Consider the following 23,560-nt stretch of genomic DNA (forward strand, 5'->3'; position numbering starts at 1 on the left):
CCCTCCACCACTCCTCTAACATTCAGAACTGAGTGGCAAAATTCACCGAAATGAGTTGGATTGAAATCTGTTTGAGCTCCCACTTTGTCATGTGGATATTCGCAACATCATAGAGTCTAGGCACTCAATTGCAAAAGTTCAGTGAAGCCTTTATTTCAGGGTCAGAAACATTCAAAAGCACACCAATACTGTACATGCCAGTCTTCTGAAGGATCTGTCTCACCGGAGAAGACCTTGCAGCGACTGCCGCAAGTGGCAGTCTCATTTGACAATTACATGGACAGCAACAGGTTCAATTCAATATAATCATAACAGCGTCACCACTCGTCTGGTTTGCATGCATTTTGTCCACTTTTTCATCATGCCAGGGTTAGTGGTTTTCCAAACCTAAAACACACGTGTGATGGCAGCTATGAATACACCCAACCATGATTCTGTGTTAAATCAAGACAAGGATAGATGGTATCAGCATCATATTCTGACACAATTGTATTCAGCAGGTGTTTACATTGGCAATTCTTCATGGTACATAATCTCCAAGTGACCTCAAAATGCAGCTCTTATCAGTCAGATTTTTCACTTTTCTTCCCGTGGCATTGCATTTGTAAGTCTCAAAAGTCAAAAGTCTGATCCTCATCCCAGGTATTCCTAATCCCTCCATCCAATAGGTAATAAGGCAATTGAGACATCCTGCCTAATGGCTGCTCAGAGAAGACTCCCAGGTCAACTGCAGAGTGAGGTGAAACAACATAATGAAGGAGCCCAATCTGGCAAGTGTCATAAGCCTCCTTAGTCCAGTCAGCAGTGCAAGGTCAGTGGGGTCTGCCTCCTCTGTGTTATAACCCGTCACTGTCAGAAACAAATTATTTGATAGGGGGTTCTTTTTCTCCTTAGTGGTGCCACCGAAGACATGCACATACGCTGATGCACTCACACACACCGACTGGAGGACAGAAATCTCATTAAGATCAACCAGATTCCCAAGATAAAATGTCACTCAGAAATATATTAAGCAGAGCCGCGCGTATCTCTGAGTCTATCAAAAAAAAAATAGCCCCAACCTTCTCCATCCAAGAGCAATTGCACTTTACATGCTGTCAATGCAATGAGATTTTACGCTGTTGTAGCTGACTTTAGAAAAGGGGTGGGGCCCTGTGGGTTATCCATTACAAGAGAAACAGAGCAACATTAGCGGCAATGACCTAATCTAAAGTGTTGTCATTAGGGTAATTTCATTGCAGGTTCGAGGTCATTGTTCCTCTGGGTGGAGATGAAAGTAAATGAGGCAACACGCTGCAATCTACTGCTGCGTGGTGAGAGAGTGAGCCAAGTAGAGCACGGCACAGATGCAAACACACCATATAATGCAATGCAATGGAGGCCATATCTCCACCACCGCCACCAACGTTTTCATTTTGATCTACGATGTTTGCTCTCAATGTTGGATTCAGCTAAGCATACATATTTATGAAAGTCAGTGGAAAATGTACTCAACCGATTTCTCCCCCATTAGAATACAGCCACTAAAAGCAACATTTGTTTTTTGGGGTTTAAATAGGCTATCCATGTAGGTCATGTGATAAGAGTCACATGGCAGCTTTTACGGCCGCGCACACACAATCATAACATCATCAAAATAACATCAAATTCATCAAGGGAAACAGATGGGGCAAATAAACAGATGTGCCTCGGATTTCTCTTTTCCTACATTAATTTTCTGATCTGCCCATATATCCTGAAGAGCACCTGGTGCCAACTGTGCCTTAAGATCCACTGAGCATTCTATTCCTCTCCTTGAAAAACTGAAGGTTGTTTAGTTTCCTGTACCGACAAGGTGTTAAAGGAACAGGCCAACATTTTTTATACTGAGATATGTTCTTAACTGAGCTTAGACGAGTTGATGCGTACCTGTCTGGTCTTTGTGTGTGCCCTCAGTCACGCAAAACGACCGGAAGATGTTGCTAGCATTGGGCCTCTCCCAACATATTCCTATAGCTCCAAACGAGGGTGAAGTTGGAAGCTACCACGCTCTTCCAGGGGCATGCACAAAGACCAGACAGGTACGTATCAACTCGTCTAAGCTCAGTTAAGAACTTATCTTTGTATGGGAAAAACTGTGGCCTGTTCCTTTAACACTTGTGTTACCTCCATATGGACTACGAAAAGAAATTCCAGAATAACATACTATACTGTAAACGTCATTCATTCTTTACCTTGGGCATATGCAAGTCCCAATTTTTCTCTGGGGTCTCGTGCCATTCTTTGTCAGCATTTTGCCATCTCATACACAGCTTGCAGGTTGAAGCATGGACGTTTCTGACATGCTTCAACATGCTTACAGTAGTACCTTCACCAGATCTTGTGCGAAGGCATCGGCAAATTGCTTGTGTTCACTACAACACAATTGTTTGCCCCAAATTGGAAAACCCTTGGTTCAAAAATAGATCTGTGCATTATCTTAAACTATTGAAAGTAGGTCAAATAAATACATTATTGACGATTTCCTAAACAACAAAGTGTAGGTCAAGAGTTCCATTCCAAGCCTGCTATTTTCCATTTCTGCATTGTGATATGTAGATGTCTGCCTGTTGCACCGTTCTAATGCATTATCTAAGACCAGCTCACTCGACTGTGATCCATACCTGTCAATAATAATGAATAAATATGCTGTGTGCTCTAGAGAAGCCGCTTCAACCAATTACGGCCTAAATCTTCCGGGAAACAATTCTGATGCCAAAATTACCTAGCTCGCGCTAAAGCATGAAAGGATTCATGAAGGCAATTAGAAGCGCCGGCGTTGTGAGTCTGCAACACAAATACTGCGCCAGCAGTCCTCACGGGGCCCAAACAAATGTAGTGCTTTTTGTGATAAATGAATGCAGAAAAAGCAATTCTTATGAAGCTTCTGGGAAATATAAATCTGACAGCATTCTATTTTTATCAAGCCCTATATGTTTTATTTTAGTCGGCCCAAACCATTTTTCAACCTGTCAACAGGAAAATGGGAATAAATGAAGAGGAGAAAACAAAATGCACACAAATCTGTCCGGTATTCACTCCACATGGCTCTGCGTCACTTATCAATGTCAGCGTGTCACAGTGCTAACAAGTAGCAGCCGCCCCTTCACCCTCGTCTCGATCACTGGGCCCATTCGTATTGATCCTTGTGTATGGTTTCATTACTCCTGGTTAAAATGACACAGAGGCCTTAATTCATTTGCTAAAAGTTGATGTACAGCGGGCGGTATGACACATTGGGTTTGACAATTCCATTAGTGCTGTTTGCTCTGTTAAAGCTGCTGTCTACCGTCGCGTCAGCAGCACAAACACAGCACTAGAAGCCCACAACTAACAACAAATAGTAAACATGTAAGAAATCCCTGTGACTGTATGTTCTTCGTGAGCAGGTCATCACCACCTGTAACTACTCGTACACTGCACGACAGATATGCACAGTAAAGAGCAACCTACAATTGTTCTGAAAATTGTAGTGTACACCCAGCTTTACTCAAGATCTCCACTGACTGCTACACGACCTATATGATGTACAGCTAGTGTGCAGCTATAGTGCCATGATAAGCCGGGTTTGACAATTCTATTAGTGTTGACTGTGTTTGGAGTGGTGAGACGAGCAGACCAGAGAGATGACAGCCCGGTGTTACTACAGACTGATGGACAGCCCACACACTTGATTAGAACACAGAATGCACAGCCAGCCCCTGCACTCCTCTCATGTGTGAACTTTGTCATCTGCGCTTGTCTGACAAAGTTGGATCAATACACAATCAAAGAATTTGTTGCCTTCAGCTAATCTGCTGCTCCTCAGAGCGAAAGCCCAGAGACTGTGGGTGGACCTCTAACTGGCAGCTGAGAAAAGTGAGAGAAAAATCATCGCACAAAGAAGGTCACAATGTCAAGATCATGACAGTAATTTAAAAAATGCTTTTCACAGTAAAAAGCATGATTTGTACATGAAATTGATGGAATGACAGATATTGTATTTATGGAGCTAATAATATAAACCATGTAAAAATCAGATTTGATTCTTCACACGGGAGACTGGGGCTGGTTATCGCTCTTTGTTTTGAAGAGTCCACCGCTCATCAATACAACTTGAAGTAAGTCTTGATTGTGATGCAGGATTCACCTCTTTTTTTGTGGTGGGGAAACCGGGGTACCCGCAGGAGGCCGACACGGGGAGAACAGACAAACTCCACACAGAAAGGCCCCGTCCAGGTGGGAATCGAACTCGGACCTTCTAGCTGTGAAGCACGAGCTGCGCTACCGTGCCGAATGAAAAAATATTTTCTCCACCATTTAAACTCGTGAGACAACCAACCCCTGACCCACCTGAGACAACCCGCCCCAAATGACCATCTGACAAAAAGTTTTAGCGAGCGCTCACATGGCTTTTACTTGAAAGCTCAATTATTAACATTCAGTTAAAAAGGTATGATCTATAGCTTTTTCCTAGATAAAAAATATATCATATATCACATATCACAGATTTTTAACACGAAAACGCAGTTGAAAATTGGCCAAATTCCCCAAAAAGACAAATCCTGTCCTCATTTCAGTGTTATTGAAGTGAATGAAAACAAATTACAGCAGGAGAATCAGGATGTTAAAATGTATGTTCAATAACAATATCAAGTAACAGCGCCTCGTAGTGTGGCTATAAAAAGCAATGAGACAAACAGCCCCAGTCTCCCATACTACTGCCAGGCTGCAGTAATAACTTGCAATAACTTCAGTTTTACTTTATACAGCAGTTTATGCAAATGTGTGGAAATTAAGAATCACATTTGGTGCCTATTGATCAATCATATTTTGTAGAAGTTAGAGCCCTGAGAGAAAAGCTGTCCTGTACTTCCAGTCTCATACTTGACTGTTTAGAGGCAGATGATGGAGTGGGAGGTGGGAGATCATGTTTGGACCCAGTGCAGCGTAACAATCAGAAGGATTAGCAGAATCAACCGAAGAACTGAAAAAAAAAAAAAAAAGGGCAGGTTCCAACAGTGACACAGGCCACCAAACAGCATGGAAGATAAAAGTAAGAAGAGATCAAATACACAGTACAGCAGCGGGACTTTCAAGGCTCTGAAGAAAGATCTAGATGTCTCAGGAGAAAAGTATTGCTTTGCGGCTAAATAAACTCTTATTATTTCTAAGGTCAGGAGATACTGACCCATCCCTTCAATGGATTATGAACACATTAAGAACACAGCATGGAGCATAGATGTTTTCTTCAATCACATTAACTGTTTCCAAACTAATATCCCAATCAAAATGTGCATCTTGAAACACTAAATGGACATTCTGTTGATGGCAAAGTGAAATAATGACTTTCTGAATGAAATCTTGAAAAATATATTCTTAAAAAAAACAAAAAACTGGCTGATTAGAAGGTATTGTCTTTCTGTGCAGTAAAAAATATATACTGTATGCAATAGAGATTTAGAGCGAGAAACTGAGCTTATTGTTATAGGAGACATTATGATAGTGGAGCTCTAGTTTTTCAATTTTATACCTCCTAACCTCAATCATGCTGTTACAGATAAATGGACTCCCCTTTATGACGGAAGAGCTGTCTAATACTGTATCGAGTCTGAGAAGGTTATATTAAAAGAAAAGTAAAGAAGTCAGCCCTCTTCACGAACAATTTAAACAGGAGCCGTTAAAGACTGATATAGCTGTAATGTTATTGGCACTGTAATATACAAATCTGAAATAGAAACCTTCTATAGTTCATGTGGACTCCTTTCAGGAAAGGTTTCGGGTAGCATTCCCAAATTAGAAACAAAAAAAAATGTCTGGGGACAAGGCAGTATAAAGGATATATGGAATATAAATTTGCCGTTACAATCAATTCCTGTACATTTCAAACAGATTTCTATCAAATTAGGTTCTTGCTCTTTATAATGTGTGTCATCTTATTAAGAAAGAAAAGAGGTCATCTAAATTGGAAGACACTGGGCTTTGAAAGAGAGCCCTGGTCATTGCCTTATATCAGGCAGGAGGATTGGGACTGCAGTGGCGTCATAGCGGCATGTCTGGTCATACTCTGAGGATTTGACAGTGTCTGAATCTGAGGAAAAAGGTCCATAGCCAACCAAAGAGAAGAGGAGATAATCAAGCCACAGTTGATTTGGGACTCTGTGTCAGGGCAAAGGAGAATAGAAACTATTTAATAGATTAGTAGCACTCGAGTCGTGAAGCAGTCACCAGGGGAGCCATTGTCACACCTCGCCTATCGAACACTCCTCACACTTTCAGCCCGCCGCATGTTGATGACTTTCTACCAACTTTTTTTCCCCCCTCAAATTTCGAAAGAATTTTCATCTATATGAGAGTCTTTCACGCAAGAAGCGAGACAGAATGGTGTTAGCTGCAAGAAAAGAGATGGATGTTGGTGCTATTTAGCTCTGAAATGAAGCACAGAAGGCCCGCGAGGGAGGAAAATAATTTACCCCCAAATGTATTCAAATACAGACCCATTCAAACATATTCACATCAAATCACTATTGAAAATAAAGTCCATTTAGAATGCTATTTTTTGGCTCTTGGCGGTGTAATGCATATCGCTCCCAATGGTAATTCAGAAGAAGATAGCTCAGTTAAGAAGGCTCAAGAAAATCAATGATCCCTTACTGGTGAAAGTAGAAGTGATGCATATAAATGAGTGAAGTATCCCACTGGAGGGGGGTGCGTATTCTGACCATAGAGACAACAGAATGATTACAACAGAAGCAATGAGGCAGAGGGAGAGAAATTAAGCTCTCAGATATAGACGTGGTCATTAGGTTAGCTTTAGAGCTTTTTATCAAGTTCTAAAACTCATTGTACAATAGTTTCCGTCGTTTGTTTCTTTTGTTACAGAATGATGGAATTCAGTTTGATTCTTACCTTTTTATTAGCTGGTTATACATTCTCAGTCATGACTTTTTGGTTTGCATTTCTGGACAAATGTGTTGTAAAGGTGTCATTTGCCCATCACAGACCTCAAGCACAGGTTTCACTCATGCTGTTTTTAATTTGTGCTCATTCCCAGATCACATCTCAACTGCCCAAGTCTAAATGAGTACCAACTAATTAGCCAAAAAAACAGTCAAACAGGTGAGCTTATTACTGCCCACAACCCCTGATGACACAGTGCGTACATATCCATAAGGGAAGCAGTAATGAAGCAAAGCAGCTAATTTATCCCCAACACAACAATGGCCTGTGGTTAATTGGCAAGCCGCCGCAGTAGATACCTTGGACTTTAATTTGCTGGGCTTTCTCAGTGTGACAAGCTGATAATGAGGCATTGTGGGATGGCAGGTCACCGGGAGGGCTGTTGGACACCGAGTTGTTCAGTGAACACAGAGAGTTGCAGGAGAGACCGGTATAGACAGGCACAATGGGACAAGTGACCACCATCATGCTACAAATTACCTGCCAGCTTTGTGTAATCTCTTACTTGAATCATTACGGTTTGGAATTAGACTCTTTGGTGGCTTTCCCTTCACCGCTGAACTGCTGCACGCGCACCCTCCACTTCAGCTTTGTCCATGGGTCCTCATATTCACCACAGTCGGAGCAGTTTGGTATCGATTCTCAATGTTTTATTTTGCCCTCTCGAACAAGAGGAGTTTGTATTCAGAAGGTGCACAAGAGAAAAGTGATCTCATGGCTTTGTGACGAGGAAAAGGTTCCATTGGGGCAGAGGGACAGGAAGGATTCTCAAAGACAAGATGGAAAGTTATGAGAAACAGCAATTTGTTTTTCGGGATCAACTTTCAATGCTGTACACTTTGTAAACTTCTTTATTGAATATCATAATCTCAAACAAAAACAGACTTCTATAAACTACTTTATCAAGAAAGGATTTAGAAATGTAGAGTTTGTGATGAAATGTTACCATAGATCAGGGGTGTCAAACTAATTTTGGGTCGTGGGCCGAAATTAAGCTCCCACACGATTTAAAAAAAATAAATACATTAATAATAATAATGAGCTGTGATTTTAAAATTAGGTTGATTTGGTCCAAAGCCCAACAGGACTGTGGCCTAAAAATAAAAATAATGGCTTACATTTGTATTATGCTTGAACGTGCTACATTGTAGTCATTATTCGTTCACTAACCACGTGGATATAATGTGTTCTTTATATCCTGGTCTCTTATTGTGTCAATGCCCTCTGCTGGACACTTCTCTTTTTTTCTCTCTCTCGAGTGAGCATTCTGGTTATTTCTTTAAAAATGTATAACTCCAGACAAGAATGGGCTAGCCAATGTATGTTTTATAAGTCACAGAATGTATTAAATCATCCGGCCCGCGGGCCTTGGGTTTGACACATGTGTCATAGCGAGAGATCCACCATTAGAGGGTACTAGCAAACATTGTAGCTATATCCAGTACTAGTATGAACTTGTGTTGTGTATATGTGCACTGCATCAGAACGTCTTCAAAATATCAGTGGTGTGGGCGCATGTGAGAAGAACTTACACCAATTACATGTGAACATTCTGAGGCTGTCCAACTGTTTTCGTTTCACCTTCTGTAAAATGTGCTAGTTTGCTGCCAACATTCCATTTCTCTGCACGATCACCTGAATTATTAGCACCTCACGAGTGCACCTGTGCCAATATATACAAGAGTTACTGTACATGATCAACTGCAGAGCTGTGTTAATTTTTACAGTCTTGGATATTATAAGCCTGCAGTGAAGCATAACATCGAGCAGGAACTTTTGGTTCAAACTGTACATTTTCCGTTTTAAGAGCGCTATATAAATGAACTCTGGGGCAACTACTGACCATGTTACCACTATATTTAATGATAAAAAAATAAAATTAAATCAAAATGCCTTTTCGAGTGTATAGATTAAAAGTGACGCTATAGCAGATTTATGCTGATTATCTATTAATGGGGAAAATGGGAATTTTACTTCCAGAACTATAGGTACTCTCCCACAGCTGAGCCCCATACGAGGTAGATGAGTTAAAATCGCAAACATATATCAAAATAAATCTAATTATAATAGGTTGTATAAATATTGTGTGCTGTTTTGCTAATTTGTTGTATTTATGTATCCCTGCATGCGCCTGCTTGTGTTACAGAGGGAGCAGAGAGCCGAGCCAGCCAGCGGACCACATCCATCCCCTTCTGCCTTCACAGTGGGAGCCCAGACCTTAATTACTCCTGATCCAAAAGCAAATGAGTCTGAACGCAAACAGAAACGCCTATGAGTAATATCTCCATTTACGCCACATCATGTCCAATTATACTGAATATATCACCAACATTGTACATTTATCTTATCTGCGGGCAGCTGGCAGAGACCACATCAACATAAATCCAAACATCCAGTAGAAAGGCTATTTCATCTTGACATATTAGATCTCACACTCTATGGGACTCCACAATGGTGCCCATGCTCTTGAGATCCAAGCCTTATCACTTATTCAGTTATACTATACATCACTGCAAAGTTGTAAAACTATACATATAATCAATGGATGAATGTGAATGAAATGAGCTAAGGGGGTAATCTATCCTATATCTATCAGTACAGAGGTCTGAGGGAGCATCTAGCTTTGTTTGGAGTTTTGGAATCTTCTTTGGTTGAGGGGCCCAGTGTTGCCTGTTGGCCACGCATAAAAAGACCATGCCATGCCACCATCGCCACTAACATATTAATACATATTTTTTATATTTGTTTAAATAAATGTTTATGTTAGAGCTTAAAGGGACTAGGCGGAGTTTAAAAATGTTCAAATTATGTATTTTCCTCCCCCTTCTTGCTCCAACAATGTCCTAATGTGTAGCATGAGTCCAGACCTATTCACCACAACTGCCTCCAAAATCCTGCATAGTCACTCAAAAAGGTGTTTATTCGGGTCCGAAGTGCCGTCCTGCACGAGTTTAATATAGAAACTGCAGTTAAGAGTAAGACCTGAGGTGGCAGTAGTGAGTATAAAAATGTCAACTTCCATCTAGGCCCTTTAAAGTTTGTTAAAGCTTCCACCCCTTTTTTTGAGCTGGGGTCGTAATTAAGGTATATATAAGTCTGCTCCTGTTGCTCAGTGCAGCAATGCCGTACCTCCCTTTTTTTGGCATTTATTTCTTTAGCTGCGTAAGGCACTCTAAAATCGAAATATTATTCTTATAAATGACTAAAGCGATAGTCTGTAAGTTTGCAAAATGAGGAGACAAATGAAGTGATATTTCAAGTGTACATGATCAAGCTCCCTCCCCTTTCCCTCCTGATAGGAGCCGAAGAAGCCATTCACAGGAAGGATCGTCTCATTGGTCAAAGTGATGGCACCAGGGATTCTGATTTGATGCTTAATTTAATTCAGTATTACTTGCGTTATGTCAAATCGCAGTGCATACACAATCTATTGAATTTGTAAAAGATTTCAACTTGCAGACACTCACTTTAAGCAGCCAGTCTGTGAAATCAAACTATACTGTGTGTCCTGTCAAAGATATCTTGAACTATTCAAGTATAAATGGTTGCTGGCTGTAAGAAGAAGAAGAAAAAATCACATATGCATAGATTCAACATGCTCTTATTACTTAGGAGAATGGTTCTGAGGTTAGTAGTCAGGATGTCAAGGGGAGGGCCAAAAGATATAATTGCAGGCTGACAGCTGACAGCCCTTTGAAAAAGAAGCGCACGTCTGTCTCATTGCGATATAGACTTGGACACACATTGGTTTGTGGCTGTACCAGGCACTCTACAGATAGATGGCTTATTAAATATAAGTGAGTGATTGATTCGTTAATGGTCTGATTGAGTCTGAGCTGACATGCCTTCTAAGCAGATTATGGCGTCCATTATTGTGATCAAGTGCAGGCAATAGAAACACTGTGTGTCGAGCTGCATCCTTCATCTTATCCTGGGGCTCAATGCACACTGGCATCTATGGCAACGCATGGGCCAAGAAGTTGTCAGAGCGGCCCATTTTGCAAATAAGATCAAACTAAATTTCTGGTTGTTGTTTTTTTTAAATGTATGGAGTATTCAAGTGCGCAGTAATTTACAAAGACAGTCCTCCAGAAGGCAGATGATAGCTATTAATAACACTGGAAAGGGTAAAAGACTTTGAACATGTGGGGATACAACACAAAAAAGAAAGTAAAATAAGGACCTGGATATTCACCCTAAAATCTTTGTTAACAACATTTCCAGGTATCCAGTATATTTCTAAACTGCTCAAATGCCCAAAATCAAATCATATCCAGCCTTGTTAACAGGCTGGGAGATATGGAATATAGCCCGGCAATGTAAAGTGAGCATTGAAAAATGGATGGGTGCTGAGCAGGCAGAAGTCAGAGTTAACTTAAGTCTGGTCAGGAACAACTCTGATGATTCAGGTGTTTCTGAGTTCCTGCAGGACCTGGACTGAGAAATGATTTACTCACCATGATTTTGTGGATTATCCTGATTTGCTCCCAGTGGGCTCATTTCCTCAAACCGCTTAACACACACAAGAGTGCTAGCATATAAATCTTACACACAGACACAATATGGACGGCCTTGTGACAAAAACAAATCATTACAGTAAGGGCTGATAACCTATGAAGGCAAAACATTGGATCTTTATAAATTCCTCTGACATTGTCTTATTACTCCTGGATTAAACCAGCAAAATATTGTACATTAATGGAACAAGATGGGGCAGTAGAACTCTGTCAGCCTATTAGTTCACTAGCTATGCCTAATGATGACATTTGGTGCTTACACAAAGCACAGTGGTGCATAAGCAATGTGTGTATTAGCAATTCATCGCACATGCTGAGGGTGAAGTTGACAAGTGCTCATTTTATCTCCCAGGTAAATCTCTGCTCTAGTATGTTTTTTTACAGCCTTCGTGGTGACTTTGCCTCTGTTTGCTCATTATGTGGTTTCCGACATGAGATCATCATCATCATTTGCAGTTTCAAATGTTACTCCACGTAAGCCTTTAGAGCCTCTGAATCTGAAGGCAGTCAGTTAAAACAATATGTTAGAATGTACTGTCTATACACCATAGACAGTACATTGTGACAAATTGTTTTAACTGTGTTGTTTAATTCAACATTTGGTGAAGGCAAAGACGTGACAGTTACAATGTCAAGGTTGTCCTGACGGTGCATGCGGTCAAATGGTGTTTGGCGTGTCCACATAGGTAAGTGCCAGCTTCTTTTGATCTGTAAAAAGAAATAAGCAGTGTTGCCACAGATTACTTGAAAAAGTAATTCGACTACTGACAACTGATTACTTTTAGTTACTTTACCGATTGCTTCGTTCTGACAGTAAGTCAGTTAGATCACTCGTTACTTTATTATAGCATGTTTAGTGCGATGTTTATTATAGTGAGATTAATATATGATAGTTCATCTGACCACTAGAGGGCACTACATTACTCTTATTGATCGAGTCTGATTCACTTCCATGTGCTTCTGTTCACCTCGTGCTGTGGCTAAATCGCTGAATTTCCAGGAACATGTCCTGACACTGACAAGAACTACCTCCTCCTGCATTAGCTGTTTGCTTCGCATCACTTGGGGGGACTCTCACTGTAAGATTCCCTGCTGTGCTGAAATTCTGAATGTTTCTTAGTTGGATGCAGTGTCTTTGAAGCTCGATGACACTTTGCTGTCAGCAGAGAGGGCACAGCGAACCTTAATATTATCATCTTTATCTGACACAAACTCGTCATGATGAAAACTTGACTTGTAGTATATGTTACGTCACTCCTTGCCAAATGTATATTTTTACAAAGGAAAATGACAAAATAGTACCACACTGTGACTTGGAAAAGTAACTTTAATCTGCTTACTGGTTAGGAAATAGTAATGCGTTAGATTACTAGATTAGAGTAGTCAGTTAAAGTAGGGTGTTGCCATCATAGAACTAAATAGCCATTATCACTGTAAATAAGTTATAGATTTTTGGCTCCAGTTTTCAAGGTACTCTGTTACATTTAGTCTCTTTTCGCACAAATATATCCTTGTGCTTTCACATTTTCATCCTTGTAACAAAACAACTTTGAGAACAAAATGGCTAATCTAAATTCCATATTTCAACTGCACACGTGTGTGATGATGAAGAGATCCCACGTGGTTTCCCCTTCACCGATTTTGCCTGATCAATGTACTCTATTCAACCATGACATCAAAATGAAAACATTTCCCCACCTCCTGTGGTGCTAGTAAAATGTTTTTGAGGCATCTAAATAACCTGAATAGACAGTTAGAGGTCTCTGAGAGTGCAGGTGAACAGCAGGAGAGCTCCTGGTGAGGCCACTGATTTCTGCTAATTTCATCATCAGAGCCACTGTGACCATATGACAGGGGAAAACTGGACTTCACTGACAACACCGTCTGTGATGCGGGACAAGCAATAAGCCAGTCAATCAACGTAAGGTTCTTTTCATATTTCATATTCTTTTCTTATTTATTGATCTTAACTGAGTGCAAAGACCCATTACTAAAAACAGCATTTTAATTGTGTTAGAATTCCTATACATAAACCTTTTGTACGACTAACCGCCTGTCACCAAGCAACATCGCACACTTGTCATTATGTATCCAATGACAGTCATGACTGTCACACAGCTATATGTAATTACATACATTATACAATCGTTCATCATGGCAAAGAAAAATTGCACAGATAGGCCAAAAGTTATGAACATCGACATTTGAGAAAAACTGAAAATGGTAACGTAGTTATTGCTTTGGCAGCACACTGACAGCACTGTCATATAAAATACTGTGATACAGCAGCGACATGGGCTCAAAGAACTGTATCAATACTTCGAAAGTGTCAAAAGTGACAAGAACGTGAAGATTTACTGCGCAGTCACTGATCACAGAGCTGCAGAGCTGTTTAAAGTAGACCCTGGCAGCCGTGCATCAAGGGCATCCATTCTGAAAGCTCAACATTGATTTACTTGCTTTTTGTCTTTCACTTGCTTGCTTCTTTGAATACTGAAATTTATAGAACTGTCACTTTAACATGCCAAGTAAGACAATGCTCATGAGAAAACTGGAGATGACAACAGCAAAAAGCTTCTCTAAAGACATGACAACCATAACACTAAGACACTAGTGAAAGTGACAGCAACCAGGATTATTCTCTATTATTTAAAAAGCCTTATGCAAAACCAAAAACATCACAAAACGTATCCATCCAAAACAATCCATTCTGACATTCCCTACCATTAATCCGCCTATTATCCTATCTTATTTTGTTTGTTTTTTTGGCAAGTCTGTCTTCAAATAGCCTGAAAAATGCATAACACAACCTACAATAGAATAGCAAACCATTACAATTTTGTGTTGTTGTGGCTGTAATGCAGTACATATGACTGACCTGTAGGGGAGCCCTCGAGCACCTCTCCTGTATATCGCGACTCTTTGAAGATGGGCCGATTGTCGTTCTGGTCAATGACAGTGATCACCAGGATGGTTGGCCCCTCCAACAGGTTCCCAGCAAAGTCTGTGGTGGAAACCTCCAGCTGTGGGAAAAAAAATAGAAAATGGGTAAAACAGTTGTAGAATGAGAAAAATAACAATAAAAGTGGAAGGCCTTAATTGTACGATTTTTTTTTTGACAACTATTGACAACTTGGCTGGCTGTCAAAATTAAGAAGAAAAAAGACTGACAACTCAAATAAAATGAAAGGTAGTTAACTAAGAATTAACAGAACAAAGCAAAACACGGGTGCTGTCAAACATCCCATTTGCACCCTGGTGAAAGAAAATTTGACAAGTACCAAGTGATACATTTTGATCAGCAAGAATGATGTTTAATTCATTAAAACTCTTATTTTTTAATTGCTAAATAACATTTTGACATTTGCATAGTTATTCATCTTACTTAATTTATTGTGGAACAACAAAAGGTCTTAAACGGGGGAGGGAATCTGACTGTTTTCCAATTCTCACTGACACAAATCACCCAAAGCAATACAGTCACCCTAAACTCAGTGGTGGTAAGCTACCACTATTTGCCCTTGGTGCTACTAGACTGTCAAAAGAACAACTGCACCAATCTCCAATGACCACCAGCCGCCCACTGGCACACCATTGTGCGTGGAGGAATTGTAAATTGTTTGGCCTTCCTTCCTTCCTTCCTTCCTTCCTTCCTTCCTTCCTTCCTTCCTTCCTTCCTTCCTTCCTTCCTTCCTTCCTTCCTTCCTTCCTTCCATCCTTCCTTCCTTCCTTCCTTCCTTCCTTCCTTCCTTATTTCCTCCCTCTGTCTCTCACTTTCTTCCTCCCTCTCTCCCTCCCTGCCTCCCTCCTTCCTTCCTTCCTACATTCCTTCCTCCCTCTCTCCCTCCCTGCCTCCTTCCTTCCTTCTTCCCTCCATCCTTCTTCCTTCCTTACATCCTCCCTCCGTCCCTCACTTCCTTCCTCCCTCTCTCCCTCCCTGCCTCCTTCCTTCCTTCCTTCCTTCCTTCCTTCCTTCCTTCCTTCCTTCCTTCCCTCCGTCCTTCCTCTCTTCCTTCCTTATTTCCTCCCTCTGTCTCTCACTTTCTTCCTCCCTCTCTCACTCCCTGCCTCCTTCCTTCCTACACTCCTTCCTCCCTCTCTCTCTCCCTCCCTGCCTCCTTCCTTCCTTCTTCCCTCCATCCTTCCTTCCTTCCTTCCTTATATCCTCCCTCCGTCCCTCACTTCCTTCCTCCCTCTCTCCCTGCCTCCTTCCTTCCTTCCTTCCTTCCTTCTTCCCTCCGTCCTTCCTTCCTTCCTTCCTTATATCCTCCCTCCGTCCCTCACTTCCTTCCTCCCTCTCTCCCTGCCTCCTTCCTTCCTTCCTTCCTTCCTTCCTTCCTTCCTTCCTTCCTTCCTTCCTTCCTTCCCTCCGTCCTTCCTTCCCTCCTTCCTCTCTCCATCCTACCTTCCTCCCTCTCTCCCTCCCTGCCTCCTTCCTTCCTTCCTTCCTCACTTCCTTCCTTCTTCCCTCCGTCCTTCCTTGAGTTGAGGCCGTTTCTCTTCTAACTTAAGAAGCCTGGAAAACATATGAGCTAGTCAGGACTTACATTTTGACAAGAGCGATAAGAAGCTTTTGAAGATAGACACAAAACGTCCTCAACTCAACCAAATCGGTTGACAAGTCCCGTTGACAATATTTGAAAATACGGATATGGACAATTCCAGGACAACAAATTATGATTATGGATGACAATAGTTGAATTTCACCATCCATGTCTATATCTGGTGGGCGCGTCGATACCAAAAACTGCCATGAGCTCTTTGAATGGAAAGCTTAACGTTGGCACACAAGATTGAATCCAGCACCTCGATGACTGAGAATTTACATTGTTTTAGAGCCTACACCATCATAAGTTCACCAACAACACTTTCTCAAAATGTACGTATCCGAATTTTACTTCACTGATAAAATATGACATGCCAGTTTGCAACTATTCCTCATCCAATCCTCCTTCACCTCTTTGACTGCACAGGCAAGCTGGTTGAACCATATTACGTATTTATGCATTCCACTTTGCCCTATTCTGCTGCGTTGAGAGTCATTCTGTGGATTTCACCTCAGGGAACCAGCCGACTTCCCATTCTGTACTTACGTATGCTAAATTTCAATTAACCAAAGCTGCTGCAATTATTCAAGGCGGGACAAGACGGTCATATTTAGCCAGCCCCCCACTTGGCCTGCTATCTCGTACTTGATTATTGTAATTTGCAATGTAAACATACATCTTGCTACGACAGACATTTTCTTTTTTTTCAAAAATAAAAGTGCTCCGGTGAGTACATTTCTCATAGTCAGGATAATGTGAAAAAAAGTAACAGTAAAAAGAAGTATCCTATATACAATGAATACAAAACTTTAAAAGGGACAAAAGAAATATAAATAATGCAAATTAGGACAGAATAGAAAATAATCAAAATATCAAAATCTGACAGAGCATTATTTATAATAGATCTTTAGTCCAAACAAACGCTGCTCTATGTTCTTCTGTCTAACGCTCACTATGAATGTGTTGAAAATTGAAGAGGAAAACAACAAGAGTAATCACTTATACAATTTCTAGCAGACAATGCCTGGAAATGAACCAGTTGTATTTGTGGACGTTCAATAGTGAGAATAGAATTGTGTGCTACTTTGGACCATGCAACATAGTAAGAAATTGAAACATACCTAATCCAAATATGTTTAAATTTATTGTACACATTGTACTGTCATTTAGTTGCAAAGTGAAATCTTAAGTATAAATAAGAGAAGTTTCTTTTTGTTAAATTATACAAATGAATGATCCAGGAAGTCGTATTAGTTTAAGAACACAATTGAAAATGTACTGTGTTATACATAATGGGGTCTCAACCTTGTTGACAATGACATTTGATTGAGGTTAGTTGAGTTAAGCAGCATGTAGCACGATCACATAATTTAATTCAAAATGCATTATGGTTTGTTGACTATGCAATTAAATATGTATCACCAGTACTCCAGTGTTTTATCTTGCCTGCTAAGTACAATTTGTAAATGTTATCATGTGCAATTACTGCCTGAAAATATACACTGCTCTGATATACAATTATATGTTATATGTTAATTATATATTATATGTATCCCATGTATGAAGTAGGTTTATATGCACAAACAACAATCAAAAGGTTGGAAAGGTTGAGAACAGGCTGGAACTATATTGAAATCCACAACAATCCATAACAACATCTCTCCTGGACATAGCAGAAACTTTACAAACCCAAGGATCGAGCCCAGGGCCATCTGTGAGGCAGGAAGACTTCCATATTGTCATATATAAATGGCTAATAAACTGAGATGAACTGCACAAAAATAACTCTAATCTCCTAATAGTGCATTGCACAGCTAGTAAAGTCCTGGCTCCAGATCTACAACAAATCCAATCAATAACCTGGCACTGACTTAAAGGATAAATCTGAGACCAGAACAGTACAGACTCTCTAAAAAGATGCCTCAAAAACTTCTAGACATCTTAATGAGGTCAGCATCCTAACCAGATTCAGACGCATTACTTTATCTGGACTGCACTTCCTTTATTAGTCATGGATAAAGTGATTCACCTTGTACTAGTTATCTTTATGTAGTATCACATTACCGGTCTCTTCTCTTCTTATCAGTGACGGATGACATCATCCTATCTTTATCGCACATGGGTCAGCCCACTCTGCCGGGCCATCTCTCTCACTCCGGAGTCTTTGTCCTCTCCTATCTAGGCACTGTTACCATGGAGCCAGCCTGGAGCTTACACACTGTAATGGAAATAATGACACGTGTGCAGCTGAACTAAGGCTATATCTACAAGGCGACAAAACGAGTATAATTTCAAAAACGTTATCTAGCATAGAGCCTGCTCAGTAAACGTGTGCATCCGCATGGAGCCACCATACAGTAGATACACAAGAGATAGACAGTCAGCCATTCCGCCCCATTCATGGTAATGGGCCTGTGGTTTTTTGGTGAAAATAACATGGCACACCTTACTCCTCCTACAGAGCATGTTCCTTAAAAGTGATAAAAGCGAAGCGGGCGGACCGTCTACGAGCCTCAGTTCTCCAGGGCCTGTCTTAGGTTTAAACTTTTTAATTCTACAGCACAAAAACCAACATGGTTAAAAATATGACACCCAGCCCAGCGTTGTCACCCGGGTCACAGCAATTTTTTGAAAAAAAAGTTAACTGTTTTGGAGCCAGGTTTTAAGCTGTATTTGGGAGGTGTAAAGTCTTCATTGTAAGCCGTTTTACAAAGTTTCTTTTGGAGGCGCCCCTGGCCACCAGGGCAGCAATGCCTGCTCCCCGCCATGAGGACCAAAGAGAAGTGTTTTCCTCGGCCATTGGGAGCCACTGATGTGTGTAAAACTGCAGCGTGTCATCTTCCAGGCCTGTGTGTGGCGCTGTGACACTACCACAGAGAATAGAACAAGCAACATCACGGCAAATATAAATAAACTCCATGGATTAACAATATACAGAAAGGACGAGGAGGTGAATTTATGCTTTGGACGTCACGGACTAAAACCATGATGCTGTCAGTGAAAGGACTTTTACTGTCAGTCCAAAATCACAGACTGAATGGAGGTCTGCTGTGTGTTTTTTCCTCCCTGTCAACTGTGGCTCGCAGTGGAGCAGATGATCAGAAGATTGTTCAGTAAAAGTCATTTTAAGCAAAGTAGAATATGGCGCAGTGATGTCATTGTTTTATGAAAAGTTGCGGAGAGACGCCACTCTGAGACCTAGCTTGTAAAATAATCGTTTACAGACCCCCAAAATGCCGGTTTCATGTGGATGATACACATGATACACATGATGATTGGTCTAATATGTCTGCGTTTAGTCCTCAGCTTGACTCTGTCTTTTAGGTGTTCACTCATCTTTTCTTGCCGCTGTAGCTTTGCCTTGGGAATACACCACTGGGAATGATTGTGAGAAGGATCATTTACCTTGTGCTTCTATCATGCAGATCTGCTGACTCTCTGCGGATGATCCATGCAGAGAAATTGTCAGACCCTATCAGTCTTTTACGGGACACTTTGCTATTCCCTAAGTGGGATTGATCAGGATTACTGAGGGTGCTGAGGGTTCTGCAGCGCCCTGGTGGAAAGTTTTACGCATTACAGGTATTATGAGAAATAAGTGTAAGCATCTTTGGAGACAATCGTGTCTTCTCTAATATGACACTGAGTATGAAATATTGTTGGGTGAATCTAGCTATGTTTAAAAGTGAATATGTTTTTATAGACTGATCAGAGTGTTGTTTTTGTCTGTTTCAATCCAATGTGAAGTTACTACTTGGCCGTTGATGCTTGGGGGTGCACATCTGTCTGGCTTGGCAATTTAAGGTTCAAAACAAAAATAATGATTTAAATTGCTGCGAAGACAATGGCTTCACATGAGATACTACCCTTGTAGACCATTCATGACTGCCTTATAACATCCAGGAATCGAATCCGAGACTCGAATTTGATTCTCAGTCTTCGAAAATTATATTTGTTATTAACATAGATGAGTCTATGTAATGACACATATGAAAAGGCAGATAGCTCTGACCCTCAAACCAGACGTTGACTTGACTAAAGAACTGAGGAAACTTGGACGAGAATGTTCAACATCACATCTCAGCATCCTAGTCTGGACATGAGACTAATGGTTAACTCCCAGACGACTGGGAACTACAATGCAATGTAGTGTAACTAGCCTTGATCAATCATTGAACATTATCACTGTGTTAAAAAGAGTCCAATCTGGATAGTTTTTTTCATGGAGTTATTGAGTATGTAAATCTTCAATCCAAGTCACCCATGGATGTTATTTTCATCAGTGTAGTTTGTGACGGAGGGTGAAGGGTGATGATGTGATGATGTGTGTTTGATTCAGAGCTCCCTGCCGGCTGCCAAACAGGTCATGGCTGTGTTGTTGGTGTGATCTTCCATTTAAATGATCTGATGCACAGCGCCTCACAGCTAATGTCCTCATTACAGCACAGACCTGCTGCGATGAAAAGTCAAAGAGTGCGCATGTACAAGTGTGTGTAGGACTGGGAACAGCTTATATTGACTACTTTTGAAATATTGACTCTTTCTTTTTTGTGTAGTTGAAATAGTTAGTTTTGGTATAACTTCATACACTTGTAGGCAGTTTTGGACACTCTCATGTAAGCCATCATAACGCCTGAGACATCATTGTTCATATTTGCTAATTCTATAACTCGATTTTTTTTCTTCTTGGTAACGTCTAAAGGGGAAGAATATATCAAATAGTAGGGCCTAGACATATTGCAGCCTTGCTTGAATAGAAAGTGAAACGAGGTGAGGTGTTGTGTACGGTGGAGCCTGCAGACGGTGGCCTGTATAAATCATATCTCACATTATGGGAACTGGATTATCATCAGTTATAGTTCCTCTAGGGGCTACCTGCATGTAAAAGACTCTGTAACACAGCGAAGAATATGTTAAAATCAAATGTGCTGCATCTTATTAGCCTATTCACACATTTTGTTACTACGTGCACAAAGGGATTTCTAAAACCGGCAAATCTGTGATACAAACATTGCGCTTTAGCCTGAGGTGGCTTATTACTGACAATTAAGCAGTGGTTGATCATTTGCCTTATAGCAAAATGAGTAAGCCTGCTCCTTATCAGCAGAATATTTTCTTGGGCTGCAGGACATCACTCTGAAATTGGGTATGGATTGCCCTTATGTCAGCCTTTAAGCAGTCTCCGTTTAAATATACTGTATGTATTGTATGTTTGGTTCTATGCAATCAATATATGGACATGTACATAGGCTGCAAGGCTCTTATTTGAATTTGTGTTTCATGAGCTCATGTTACATACAACATTTTAGCCAAAGCTATTTCTCAATGTCCTCACTATGGAATTGCTTATTAAATCAACATGCATATACTTTCCAATTTTGCTTCGTAATGATATCCTTTTTTATGGATAATGTCTCCTGGATTTTTCTCTACGTACCTCTCTCCATACTTGGGTTACATTATTGCATGTCCTTCTGATTGCCCCTGTATATTCTGAAAAATAATTATCGGACGGAGGAGCCCAAATGATAATCACAATCCTGGTTTAATCTTCTAGAGGGATCTGCTGCAGCTTTGGGATTTGAAAAAGCTTTTCTATCCCTATGAGTGGCTCGGTTGATTACAGCACAGAATGTAGAGAGAGGTGTGAGCTGAAGCGTCAGTCAATTTGGCCCTGGGCTCAGCGTGGCGGTTTGATCATATCCTTAACCGCGGACAAGAATAGAGAAAAGTGAAGAAGCCAGCGCTGAAAAGGCTAATGCATAGACGGAAGCCTCTCTGTTTCCTTCAATCGCCTCATTTCACATTCACTCAGCATTCATCTCTTCCCCAGCCATTCAAGGAGTCCTCTCTTTGGCAGGGAGTGGAATTCAAAGGCTGCTCCCCGCTTTTTTTTAGGTTCCCAGAGAGACCATAGGAACACTCATACGGCATTATCGGCGGCGGCGCTCCTCTCTGCACACAGCTCATCCTGCACTTGGATGGCAAGCATTTTCTGGACAGTCCATAAAATGAGAAAACCAGCAAAATAAGAAATAAGCAGGATAATGTATATGGAATAAACATAATAGCAGTATATACGACAATATGAAGATCTATTAATTATGAAATGAAAAAAAAAAAAAAAAACTAAACAAAAAATAATGATGGAGAAAAATCGTAATCAAAATTGTCTGCCCAAAATGAATTAAAAAGATAATGCATATGTTGTTTCATAAGTTTCATAAATTGGGGGAAATTACCGTATCTATAATAGAAACCGCAATCTCAATGGCCGCCGCCTGGGCGCCGCCATATTTATTTCCCATACCGACTTTGAAGCTAAGCAGGGACGGGCCTGGTTAGGACTGGGATGGGAGACCGTTCCTCGGAAGCTAAGCAGGGACGGGCCTGGTTAGGACTGGGATGGGAGACCGTTCCTCGGAAGCTAAGCAGGGAAGGGCCTGGTTAGGACTGGGATGGGAGACCGTTTGGGAAAACCAGGAAGCCTGGCGACAGTACTGAGTGTGTGCGTGGTTGGTGCTGGGGGCTGATGTGCGCAGACTGGTTGCCTCGCTTATCATCACCGAGTATGGGGTGAATGAATAATGCACCACATTGTACACTGACTTTGCGCGTCTGGAAAAGCGCTCTATAAGACTAATGCATTATTATTTATATTATTATTACATCCGCGGCTGGCCCCCACGTGACGGTCCCACCGCCCGCGGGCATTGACAACGGGTCCATATGGACCGCGGTGCTGCTGTCCGAGGACAACCCGCCGTCACAACAACGCGAGTGCACGAGATCTGACTGCCGTGCGTGCGTGTGTGCGTGCACGCGTGAATGTGTGTGCGTGTGCGCGTGCGCTTGTGTATGTGTGCGCGCGCGCATCCAAACAGGGCGATGTGTGTCATCGTCACTCACCGCTAACCTGCAGACGCTCCGCACAGGTACAGATACATCCTCAAAAAGACATCTGTGTGTCTTTGTTTAAGTCTCTCCTGCAGTGACCAAGGCTGTGGTTCATTATAGATCCAGTGCTGCGTAATGTCAGAGGTGCAGACAAATGCGTAAGATTCAGACCTGGCCGTATTCCGTCTCCAAAGCTTTGTCTCCGAAAAAAAATACACGCAAAACATTGCCAAAAACCTGCTCAAACACGAGCATCTAATCAAACGCGCTGCTCCGACTGATTTATCCTCTGTGTGAGTAAAAGCGAAAATGAAACTACCACTTAACGAGTGCATGGCCTGCACTGTGTAGTGTATTTTCTTTTTTTTTTACTTTGCTGCTGTACCATTTGTTTTCTATTTTGCTTTCACGTATTGTGAGCCCAGAGGTACATTTAATTCTAAAGCAGCTTGGAAAGCATTGCCAATTTTATTGTAAGGTTATAAATACTGTCTAACAACGATCATTAGGCTATTTCATTTCAAAACCAACTTCTTATTTTTTTGATTGTACACTACCGTGATGAACCACTGTTCTACAGCTGAACTGTGTGACGGGTTGGACATTTCTTTGTAATCACTCATAATCTCAGAATATCAAATG

At 41.1% G+C, this 23,560-nt stretch overlaps 1 protein-coding gene across 1 annotated transcript in view; it reads right to left on the reverse strand.

Moving 5' to 3' along the window:
- cdh13 (cadherin 13, H-cadherin (heart)) overlaps nucleotides 1-23,560 on the reverse strand; it is a 287,039-nt gene that overhangs the window by 135,056 nt on the left and 128,423 nt on the right. Inside the window, exon 6 of the mRNA XM_079568318.1 lies at nucleotides 14,353-14,497. Coding sequence (XP_079424444.1) covers nucleotides 14,353-14,497 — 145 coding nt within the window. The remainder of the gene's footprint in view (nucleotides 1-14,352; nucleotides 14,498-23,560) is intronic.

Source organism: Gobius niger (genome assembly GCF_951799975.1).
Source record: "Gobius niger genome assembly, chromosome: 12".
Taxonomy (NCBI): Eukaryota; Metazoa; Chordata; class Actinopteri; order Gobiiformes; family Gobiidae; genus Gobius; species Gobius niger.